The sequence below is a fragment of the Accipiter gentilis genome, chromosome 27, assembly GCF_929443795.1.
Source record: "Accipiter gentilis chromosome 27, bAccGen1.1, whole genome shotgun sequence".
NCBI classification, from domain to species: domain Eukaryota; kingdom Metazoa; phylum Chordata; class Aves; order Accipitriformes; family Accipitridae; genus Astur; species Astur gentilis.
The window spans coordinates 12,523,012-12,535,404 of NC_064906.1; the positions used below are offsets into that span (position 1 = coordinate 12,523,012).

Sequence of the window (12,393 nt, forward strand, 5' to 3'; positions counted from 1 at the left end):
CCCTTACTGAATCATTTCCTCGAGTTTTCAGGAAGACTCTGGCCTGAGCTTTCCCCTGTAGTCTTTTTACACTATTCCCTGCAATCTCCAGAAAACTGTTCCTTACACTCAGTACAAATGCAGTCCACATAATTGCCTCAAACCATACCTCTCTGGCACAGAGCAGTCACTATTTTATGTGGTAAATAGGCTTGAACAATTTCTGTTTCTATTCCATGTTAGTCTTGACAATTTTTACCCCTTGAACTCATCAGTCTAATTTTCCTTATTGGCATTATTTTTTTTTCCTGTCCTAAACTGCTTCCTTGCTTCAGCTGGTTTGTCAGATTTAAAGAGCAATTAGTAAAAGCTTATGTTCTTTAGCTTCTACTCAACTATAGGCTATATTCCCACAAAATTACTGCTTTCCAGAGGTCAGACGTCCTTTTGGTGTCATAGTGAGGATGGCTGAGCTTCAGGGTTTACTCCAAAAAATCAGTGCCCAGTATGTACACTTTTTTTTGAAAAACAATTAATTCTGGAAAAGTAAAAAAGATTATTTCTTTGTTGATTGCATTATTTGTTCCATATTGGAAAAAGCAGAAATTGTATGTCTTCACTGACACCTAACTCAAACATTTTTTCATTCATTCTGCCCATCAGTGTTGTCCTGTTAAAATGAAGTGAAGGCTCTCAAAAGTAGCAATAAATTTTTCATACCTAATTTGGTTTAAGAGGTTTTCAATTAGCAGCAATCATATGTACAAAACTTTGATCTTTTTTTTACTCATTCCTAAGCACAACATTATTTTTTTAAATCACAGTTACAATGATAAATCAAGATTGCATTTACAAGAGGGGAACACGCAAATGTTGTAATTTAATCCTTTAACCACCTTGTGAAATTCTAATGCTCAAAATTAAAATTATGATTGAAAAATATAGTAAATGTGTGGAGCATGGAAATGCAGTAGTGAAGTGCTACCAATAATGAGTTGGACTCTGATTCTCCACTGGAGCACCAGCTAAGCTACAGAAGGTTATGATCCTTGCCTCGAGTGAGGTGAAAGCGGAAACTGTTAGCACACCCATATTTTCCTTGCCTACCATTTCCCATTCTTGAGTATTTTTCCATCTTTTCCTCCTTGCTTTTTCTCTCAATGTCTCTTATTCTGGAGAAGGTGCCTCAGGAGGAACGTGGCAATGTGCTACAGTAAGAACTTGAACAAGGGCATTACGAGAGCAAATGGAGGACCAGCAGACACAGCACTAAGTCTCCTGGGAGATGCTAGCTCAGCTGTAGCACTGGGCTGCTGCACTCCCTCTGAGATCAAGGATCCATGTAGTTTATGGCTCCAGTGGCCTGTGGCTTATTCCCGGATAACGCACTCAACTACTGCTGGGTCCAGCAATGGCTGTCTGCTGGAGATAACCACCTTCTCAAACTTACCACTCAGGTCTTCTTGCTTAATTGACAACACTGTGCTTTAGCACTGGCCACCCCTCGCTGTCGTGCTGAAAAATCAGGTTCCCATGACTGCGTGCAAGTGCACCAGCTTTTCCTTTTCTCCCTCTTGAGAACAGCATCTTACGTGTTCTGTGAGAAGAATATCAGGAGACACCCCAAAACTAAGCTTCCTCATCTGTGATGTATTTCATCTTAATGCATGTTTACAATAGCTTTTCTGAGGTATATGGTCCTCTCCACTGCAGGAGAGGGACAAGAAATGGGGATGGACTAGGAATGCTTGGCTTAGAAATCCAAGTAACATTAGTCTTTATGTTTTGGGAGGAATATCAATGTTTTTTAAAGAGAAACCAAATTCTTATCTTTGTTATCACTTTCTTATCTAAATGTGAGAATGTTCACGGGATTTTCGAGCTTGAGGAAAGAATGTCTCTTCACCTTGCTTCCCATACTTTTTAAAATCACATCTAAAGTCAGGCTCTTTCCTTAATTATCTCCTGACCCACAGGTTAACTTTGAGTCATTAAATGGAGGGAACTAAGTTGTTTTGAATGAATACAGTGGGTATTGAATGGGTTCATGCATTAGTCATGGTAATTTTCCTCTGCTGTTCTGACGCTTATTTGTACAACATAGATGAGAAATTGTTTTTCCTGGTATTGACTAGAACGTGGAGATAGTACCCATTCCCCTAAGGTGAGAGGGTCCTGAGTAAGAGATATCAGTTCTTTGCCTGTTTTTCACTGCGCAGATGTGAAAACAGAGGCCAATGTCCATGTCTTTGCACTATGGCAAATGCAGAATGGTAAATCTCTTTTTGGCAAGGGACAGAAACTTTAAAGATTTTCATACAAGCTGGCTTAAATATGCCTGTTATCAACTAATTGCATACAACATCTCAGTCTCCAGTTGTACTATCTATCTGGAGGTAAAACAGGTAATCGAAAATGTGTTCTCCACCACAGAAGGCCTGCAGTTGGGAATGAAAAATCGAATCCTTCGAAGAGACACAGGGACCGTCTGAACGCGGAACTGGACCATCTGGCCAGCCTTCTGCCTTTTCCACCTGACATCATATCGAAGCTGGACAAACTTTCCGTCTTGCGCCTTAGTGTCAGCTATCTCCGAGTCAAAAGTTTCTTTCAAGGTAGGTCTCTTTAAGATATCAATATCACATTAAAAGTCTCCCTCTAATTTATTGCTGCTTTGTACTAAACCTGAGTAAAATTAAGGAGTAGAATTATATGGATAAAGGAAGAAAAAAGAGATCTATTATTGAACTTATTTTGTGCACAGGATGTTGTGTTGGAAATTTTGTGCATTTCCTCCTATGCCATTTGTGTGTTTTTCAGCAAATAATGGGATAACCCCCACCCTTCCTCAGCAGGCTTTAGGTAACGGGAAAACATGACTGTAAAAGCCCTAAGCCAGCAAAGAGGCTTGGGGCAGATGTAATACCTGTAGATACTTTGAACTCCCTTTTTAAAGCTATTATTGTGCATGTTTGCAATGCCTGTTTAAATACGATGTGAAAGTCAAGCAACTACTGTATTACCTGTGTTTGCTATATGCCAAGAGGAAATGGGATTGCTCGAAAGGCCAAAAAGATTACTTTCTTTCAGGATAAGCGACATCCAAAGTTTAAAGTGTTGACTAAAGCTGTACTAGACTACACTTTTTTTTTGTAGCTGTCTGGCACACTGCACAATGAAAGCCAAATGTGCATGTTCAGATGTACATAATAAGAATTCTTCCAAATTTGCAGACAGTTTTAGTTTCTTCTGTTGCTGAAGAGTTCACAAGAGCAAAATCCGGATTAGGGATTTAACGATGAAAATCCTCTCTAGAGTTGTTTAAAAAAAAGGAAAAAAAAAAAAAAGCAGCCTGTTTGAAGCAGTATAATTGACCAAAACTTATAGGTGGACTGCAAAGATAAACAGAATTATTTTTTTATGGACTTTATTTTTCCTTTACTACTCTTTACTACTCCTTATTATGCACAGCGTGTGCAAGGGAGCCCTATATGTTTGGTTTTGACTGGAGAATAATATCTGTTGGTTGGTTTCTTGCTATCAAAATATATTTTAGTATAAAAGAAATGCCAGTTTGAAGAGGCTTTGGCTGACTGCAGGGCATTTTACAAGCTGACATCAGATTACAGATGATGATATGACTGATAGCAGGAGCCTCCCGTGTCAACTGTGGCAGCTGGTTGCCCAGCCTCCAGCATTCTGCAGTTTACAGAGTGCCTGTCTTTCCCTTTGAACACATACCTGAGTGTTACAGCCCCTTCCTCTGAGCTTTACTTTAATTTCTGTTAGATTCTCAAGCAATAAGCTGCCTTCACTACTCTTCTGCCTGAGTTTCTAAGATTCATTGTCTCTTTTTTTTAAAGGGATGGGATAAAAGAAAACAAGTAAAGCCAGACTGCATTACTCTGAAATGTTCCGTGTTTCAAGAGATTTCATTTAATTTAATCCCCAAATTACCTAACTGAACACATAGTTTGTGTTCCCTTCATTCTTATTTTTAAATGTTTACATCATGAAACTAAGGTTACAGAAAGCATTGTTTATAGTAAAGGAAGGAAACTACACGCCATTTTAAGACAAGAGAGCAGGCTGGAGCTTCAGAAGTGTGGAGTGGAGGAGAGGTGAGCCATGGAAACAGAGCTGGGTGAGGAATGGGTGCTAATGTTTGTGTAAGAGCAGGAGCTGCAGCCTCCTTCATGGATGTCACGATCTACTTCCTTGTAGTTGTGGAGAAATAAGACAGAATCTGATTTTTTTTAAACAAAAACTTTGGGAGGAAGTCACCTAAAAAAGCAAACAAAAAATATCCATCCCAGTGTTTTGATCTTTGTTGTGGTGCAAGAGGATAGAAGAGCAGAAATGGCTGATTTGTTGCCTTTTAAATCAAAGGATGGTACTAAGTTGGGAGCTGTTATAAACACTGCGCTGGTAGAGAACAGACCAGTGGCATACAGAGATGTTATAAAATTGGATAAAATAAAAATGTGTCTGGAAAAAATGACCTAGCAAATCCGTACTAATTCTCTCAGGGAAAATTAATCCAAAGGAACTGGTGTTCAATAGAAAAGAGAAACCTGGAAAAGAGAACATAAAAACAATAATCGAAGAGGGACAGTGGTCAGCAAATTGTTCTATGCTTGTAATATGATATGTTGACATAAACAAGAAAGCCAAGAGTGGATTTTGGTCTGTTTGCCCAGAGGCAGCATGTCACTACACAGGAAGGTTATAATCCCTCTCTGCATGAGACCAGCATGACTCCATCTGGAATACAGCTTTCTGTTGTGGGCATCTCCTGGTCACAAAGGCATTAGTACATATTAAGGGGTTTGGAATAAACACAGACAAGAAGTGACTATAAAGTTGGATGGACAAAAAAAAAACAACGTAAAATTAGCTCAAGTGTGTACAGTTTATATGCTTTGGCTGTTTGCCTTCATAGGAGAGAAAGACGAGAAGGGAAGGAATTGCTTAGGATATTTTAGAGTGGCACAATGGAGGACCCAAGGAATGATGATAAGCAAGCTGAAATTTGGCTTGAATATCAAGCAAAACATATCTGTAATGAGTTCTGTTCAGCTATCTGATATTCCTAAAATTGATGCAGTGGAGATTCAGGACACACGCATCTTTTGTTTAGAAGACTGTTTTGTGAGTTTTAAGGGAGTTAAGCTTAAATTCCATGTTTTTAAAAAGTGCTTGTAAGAATGCTCTTTGCCATTTTTTACAAACCGTGAGTAGTGCTATTTGACACATAAGTTCATATATGACATTGCAGATTCAACCCGCCATAGTTCAGCAATTCCCGTGACAATTACAATTACACTCCTTCAACAGTCCCAGCAGTTTCTAGAAATACTCATTCACTTACCACTAGGTGTCCTTTCAGTAGCTACTCTGCAGTACTCACTGTAGCACAAATGTTGTATTTATAAAGGTCAATAGCCAATTAGAGGGCATGGAGTGGCCTCACTATATTGATTTCAAGTATAAAAATCATTCTGCAGAGAATTAGGTATTAGGGGATAGAGAATATTCATCAGTTGTTTATTCCCTCTTTGGTGACCATTACAGGTTAGTACCTTGAAGCATATGGCCAGTTCATCTTACTTAAGTTGTTTAAGCAAAGGCCTGGTTCTTTTACAAAATTTAGATCTGGTTCTTGAGATAGATTTTTCTAGTATTCAGTTTAAGTCACTGTGGTGAATTCCCTTTCTCATTCTTAGAAACGTTTTCTTTTGGCTTCAGAACAGTTTTTCTGTCTACTTGGTTTACAGTCTTCGTATCTCTGTTATCAGTTGGCAGTGGCTCTATTAATAGCCCCATTCCCCCCAAGCTATATGCATTTAGTCATTTTGCATTTTCCTGGTAAGCACTTCAAAATGGCTTGCAGCAACAAGCTTCCGATCTCACCGGATCCCTTGTATAAAGCAGCGCGGATCTGAACCAGCGCTTAGACTGAGAGACATCAACTGCTGCAGGAAGCTGTGCCCGTCATTTGGCCCTGACAAAAAATTGCCTTGGGTGGGGCCCCTGTGGGAGTCGAGTGGTACTTGGTGGCTATGACTACTTGAGCTTGCAGGGCCTCTGTCTTGGCCATATTCCATCTTGGTTAATTGTAGTCTGTCTTCCTTTACCACTCTTGACAATACGTCCTTTAGTACCTCTTATTTCTCAGTTTTTCCACTGGCGGAAAAATGGTGGTCTTGCTCCACTTCAAAACCAACTCCCTTTTGTTGACTGTTTAATTGTTCCCTTCTAGTATAGGTATTAATTTTGTAAATAAATGCAAAAAGAATAGCACCTTCTTCTTTTAGCATCTCAGATCCTTTCTGAGAGACAGCTAGCTTATGCTTCCCATTATCTATAAGGAAAACAGTTAGGACAATTTAGACCAATACAGTTGCAACTAGGGCTTAAAGCTCCTCATCTTTCAGTTCTTACTGTAACTAACCTTGTATCGGTAGGCCACTCAAACTTTCCTTCGACATACCATTAACATTAATGTTAATCCTTTTAGCCGTAAGCATTCCTAATAAATGATAACTGATATTGTTGAGTACAGTCTTGGTAAATGTAGAGACCTCAATATGGATCAATTTTTTGATTGTTCAAGAAGTGGGGGTACTTTAAATCCTTCGAGACATAATTTATATAAAAAGCAATTTAATTCAATAGCTTATTATTTTTCCCATCTGGACATTTTATGCATGCACAAATGTGTATTTTGTGTTTATATACATATACACATATGCAAACACAGAGACATGCATGCACACACAAAAACGGTGTCATCCCAACAAAAATCTCCCTTGGAGTATTCTTTTGACTTTCTGTGTTTATTTCAGACTTCCGTGCCTTCTCTGTATTTACTTACTCCCAGACTTCATTTCAATTTGAAAGCTGAAAATCCGATAGATTTATGGATGACTAAATAAGGAATGTAGAGAGTTATAGATTAACTCTGTGAATAAATATATTCAAAGTTTCTGTATATTTTATATTTAAATTGTAATCCAGATCTTTCCAAAATTAGCGACAGTCAAGCATGGAGACATGTTGTTTGACCTCCCTTAGACTAAAGTTATATATGGATTTTAAACTTCTTTACAGTAGAGTCTGAGAAATTTGTCTACAAATGTTAGTTCATCTGCTTCCACATAGAATTTAAGATTTTAGGCAACACGGCTGTAATGGACCTTCTCAAGTAAAGAATCAGCTATGCCTGAACCTGAGGGTCATTTGTCTAATGTTTTTGTAAATCTGCAGCATGAGTGATGCCACACCTTCCTTGGCAATCCCTTACATCCAAGCTGGAGCTTTCCAACTGCAGTTTAAGGCCTCCTTCTGAAGAAGAACAATTTATTCCCTTTTCTCATGGCACCTCAGCTTTTACAGCCATGAAGGTATCCTATGTTTCCCTCAGTCTTTTCTTCTTTAGACAAAACAGACTTGCCCCGCTCCTTTGTTTTTTCCTCAAGGGCTATATTTTCTTTAGTCATTCTTGTTGTTCTGCTTTTATCTTTGTTCAAGATTAATCCAGGGTATGTGCAATCCATCCTTCCATTTTACAGCAAATGACTGACAACTTTTCTCAGATGATGTTTTCTCGAGTAAGCTTGGACCTCCTTCCAACAAGATTCTTCAGTTTACTTATGAAAACATTGTGAGATAGTAGGAATAGCCTTTTTGAAGTTATGAAGACATGTAATATCTATTCTTCCCATCCACATGTCCAGTTGTAGAAGTTAATTCACTTAGTGTAATGTGGCAACATATCCTCTACAGATATGTTGATTTATTCTTCTTTACTATTACCTTTAAGTCTTTACAAATAGGTTGTTTGATATTTTTTTTCCAGTATTTTTCCAGAGATTGAAGCTCAGCTTAGTGGTCCAACTATCCTTTAGTTTCCTCTTCCCATGTTTTCTAAAGATAAGCTCCGTGTTTGTCCTCTTCTAGTCTTTCAAAATCTCCCCTTTCTATGATGATTTCTTGTAGACTAATAGCTAATAGCTCTGAGTATGGTTCAGCTCATTCTCACAATACGCTGCAATGAGTCTCACCAGATGCAACTGAACGCATTCAAGCACCTGAGGTGGTAGCCTTGTTGCTGGTGTTTAGTGGCAGCATCTGACTGATCCTAGCTGATGGAAGCAAAAAGAGGCAATAAACACTTCAACTTTTTTTTTGCATCATCTGTAGCTCCCCCTCTGCTGAGTAGCAGAAAACTCTTTTCCCAACCTTCCAGCATGCTTTTTATAACCTTCCCTTCCTTGCTATACCTTATTTTATGCATTGGCTTTTCTGTTTATCTTCTTATACACTTGTGCTTTATTTTATTAATTAAAAAAAACTATTTTCTGTGAGGTTCCAGTCATTGAAGAACTCAGGATTTTTTTAAGATGGTCTTTTCTTATATAACCCGCTCTTCACTGCCGCCAAGACAGTTTACATTTATCCCCTACATATTGGTTTGTTGGAAGAACATCCAGCTCCTACTTCCCTCTGAGATTTTTCCTTCCAGTTCTCCAGGTGTACTGAAGTCTCCTTTCTTTAGGTCCGGTGTCTTCATGTTGCTGTGCCTTGGATTGCTGCTGCTGGAAGAACCATCAGTTCCAGGATTTCCTGGTCACTTTCACCAAGCTGCCCTTCCTCCTTCCAACCCATTTCTCTCCTTCAATTAAATCTCTTTTATATATTTATTTTTTCAGTTCTGGCAGGATAGTGCACACTGTGTGGTTTCTGTCTTTCTTCTGGTTTAGCATTTATATTAGTGGGTCATTTCCTTTTACTCATTTATGTGTTTGGTGTGATCCAATTCCCACCAATGTTTATCTTTAATGGGAATTGGATTTATCCCCTTTAAGAAGAAAGCAACAAAGGATTCCTCCCAGCTGGCCTGATTTTCAGTATCCTCAATTACTTGCAGTCTGTTCCAGCTTTCTCCTACTACTGTGTCCATGGCCATTGATCTCCTAGCACAATAACATACATGGACTTCTTACTACGTTGATTCAGATTCCTTAGGTTCATTCACTAGATTCTTTAGATTAGGCTGTCCTAAGGACAGACTGTAAGGCTGTTATTTATTGTAGTATTTGAATATTTAGTGCTGCGGTCCTCACTGCGTAGCTTCCAGACCTGTTTCTGATGTGACACACATGTCACTCCAGTGACAATCACAGAAAACTAAGAAATTAAAACTTGAGATGGGGAAGCAAAGAATGATCTTGCTTTCAGTGCATTATCTGCTCTTTGACACTGCTGTATGAGTGTTGCTTACCTGAACCAAAGCTCCTAGTCTGAGGATCCAAGATTCCACTGGAGGGCATGTACTGGCGTTCTCAGGCATCCCTTGTTTTCCCACTGTCTCTCCCTAACATTTCTGTTTTCCCAGAGTTTTCTTTTCAAAATCTCTCAGCTGAAGTTTTTTTCTGGGTTGCCAAGTTCTGCTCTTTTGGTATAAATATGGTTTTTAGATTTTACCTTACATAAGCAAGGAAAAATTTTCCACAACAAGATTTAACTGATTTTGAAACTGAACTCATACTTTTGAGTTTATTGTTACAATTATGGCCTGTACTGTATACATTTCCATGGGAAAATTTCTTCTTTCCTTTGCTAGCTGGTTCCAGTAGCCTGAAGCTTTCCCTTAAATTTAAAACCATAGTCTTAGTGAATCACAGAATCACAGAAGGGTTGAAGTTGGAAGGGACCTCAGGAGGTCATCTCGTCCAACCCCCCTACTCAAACAGAGCCACCGAGAGCCAGTTTCCCAGGACCGTGTCCAGATGACTTTTGACTATCTCCAAGGATGGAGACTCCACAACCTCTCTGAGCAACCTGTGCCAGTGCTCGGTCACCCTCACAGTGAAAAAGTGTTTCCTGATGTTCAGACAGAACCACCTGTGTTTCAGTTTGTGCCCATTGCCTCTGACCCTGCCACTGGACACCACTGAAAAGAGCCTGGCTCCATCTTCTTCCCTCCCTCTTCAGGTATTTATACACACTGATGAGATCCCCCCTGAGCTTTCTCTTCTCTAGGCTGAACAGTCCCAGCTCTATCAGCCTTTCCTCATAGGAGAGATGCTCTAGTCCCTTCTATCTTCATGTCCTCTCATTGGACTCTGCAAGTCCTTTGTAATGGATATATTTAGAACAGATATAGGAAAAGCAAAATAATAAAAGATCTGAAATACAAATAAAGATTACAGGAGAGTCTATGCTGAGAACGGGATAAAATGCCTAAATTGACAATCATGGAATTATACCTCCTTGACTCCATCTCTTCACTCCCACCAATCTTTTCTTGGTATAATTTATATATTGATTTCCATTACGGAAATAATGAGAGGCTTTCAGATTATCCTCAAGCCTCTAGTTTTTGATGAAACCTGTACTTCGAGTTACAAATCTAGGATTTCAGTTGTGGTTCTCTGCTTAGCTAGGGTTGAAGCTGATACCTTAGGCCAAGAAGACCCCACCATATTTGAATATTTTAACAATTACAAGTTTGTTTTTTAAAGACTTATTCTACTGATTTAGAGTACTCGCAGTCCTGTCCTCTGAAACTGAATGCCTGAATGATTTCTTTCTTGAAAGAGAAATAAGGACTTTTCTGTTTTGAACACATACAAAATGTCTTTAGAGTATCTATTGCTGTAGTCCAAAGTCATAGCTTATTAGATTCTCTATACGCATTTAGGTTGTTTAGGTTTCTTAGGGAAGCATATTCAATGGCTTGCACTGAGAAGGAACCTTCATGGTCAGAGTGGGTAACAGGTAAGGTTATTCCTGTGACTATATTGAACCATCGTATTCAAATTACCACAGCATTCAGAGTGTTTCAGCCAAAAAGGGACTGTTCATGAAAGAAGCGTTTTCCACTCTCTACCACTCTATAATTTTGCCATCTTCATAACAATATAGCAATTGAAAAAAGGAAAAAAGTGTTCTGCTGCATAAGTGGTACATAAGTAAATCTTTGAAGGAAGACCTGCTGTCTGCAAGCCATTATCTTATCAAGTGCTAAAATACTACATCAGTGAAATTTCAGTAGAAGTGTCAAGACTTTAAGCAAGCTACCTGCATATATTCATTTCTGAGATCTGGCAGGACTCAATTCTGGAGAAGCAGCTGCACATTGACTCTCCCCCACACTACCCATTTTCAAACAGTGGATTATTTTGACTAGATTTTTTGACATTTTTAATTACCAGGGAGACCATGTTATTGCAACATATTGCCCATACCAATGCTTTGCTTTTTTCTTTTCCCCTTGTTTCCTGGGGACACCATTCATTCCATGTAACAAATACCTGAGGTTCTTTTGTGCTACACGTCCTTTTGGATAACCTGGAGATCTCTCTGACCCTTGGGAGACCTTTGCTGACTCTTGGAAGAGGACTGTATCTCCTCTTTGTGTTTTGTTTTAAGAGGATGGACCTCATTGTGCTAGCTAGTTTTCTCTTTAGTTTCCTGCAAATGAGATGGGTTTTGTAGGAGAAGGAGAGCAGATTTATAAGCAGGATTTACTTCAGAATAAGCCTATATTCAGGAAGAACAAGAGGACTCTTATGTTGCTTGAATGCCTGTCACCTTTGAAGACCAAGGGAACCTGTTATTGCAAAACTATGTTAAGTGTCACATTCTGAGGCTGGGTCTAAATTCTATACCTGTTTTTTTGAGTAATGGCAAATAAAGGACCTTAGTTATAAATAAATTTCAGATCTTTTCTGGTATTCCTTGGGTACCTGTGTCATGTGCTGTGGGTTGTTTATATTGTCACAACTCTCAAGCTCAGAGCCGTTAGGCTGAGTCAGATATCAGCACAAAGAGGGCTGGACTCTATAGACTTTGTGCTGTCTTTGGGAAATACACCATCATTACGATTCTTCCCGCAGAACTTCCTCTTGCAGTTCTGGATCTGTATCTTATACCACTTTTCTATTGCTGGATGCCATTCAAGTGAACGTCCCGCAGGCCTCAACATTTCTCCTGATATTAGCAAGACTGATTAGAAAACTAGGGAGCTGGAAATTACAAGTGACGTGAGGAGAATCTTTGACTTAGATTTCTCCTGAAGGCATTTGGCACTGGAAGAGTTCCGCTGTTTCTAGTGATAGTAGAAGTACACTCAGAACCAGACAACGTGGTCACAGACACATGCAATGGCTGATTTTACACGTGTTCCCACAAACCACACCACTATATTGGTCCAATGCTAAGGCAAGCCCCCAAAATTCTTTAGAGCTGTTAAGTGCAGGTCTTCATCTTTCTCCAGCTCGCTTAGTCACTTTTAACCATTCCAATTTGGTAGGCTTTTATGCTCAGTTGCATTTGGTTAGCTCACACTATGCATCTCATGTAGCATCAAGCTAAATAAATGTAGGCACATGGCAAGGAAAAAAC

General features: G+C 39.1%; 1 protein-coding gene across 1 annotated transcript in view; it reads left to right on the forward strand.

The window, feature by feature from the left end:
• AHRR (aryl hydrocarbon receptor repressor) overlaps positions 1–12,393 on the forward strand; it is an 83,352-nt gene that overhangs the window by 18,319 nt on the left and 52,640 nt on the right. The window contains exon 3 of the mRNA XM_049830458.1: positions 2,413–2,594. Within this exon, the coding sequence (XP_049686415.1) occupies positions 2,413–2,594 (182 nt within the window). The remainder of the gene's footprint in view (positions 1–2,412; positions 2,595–12,393) is intronic.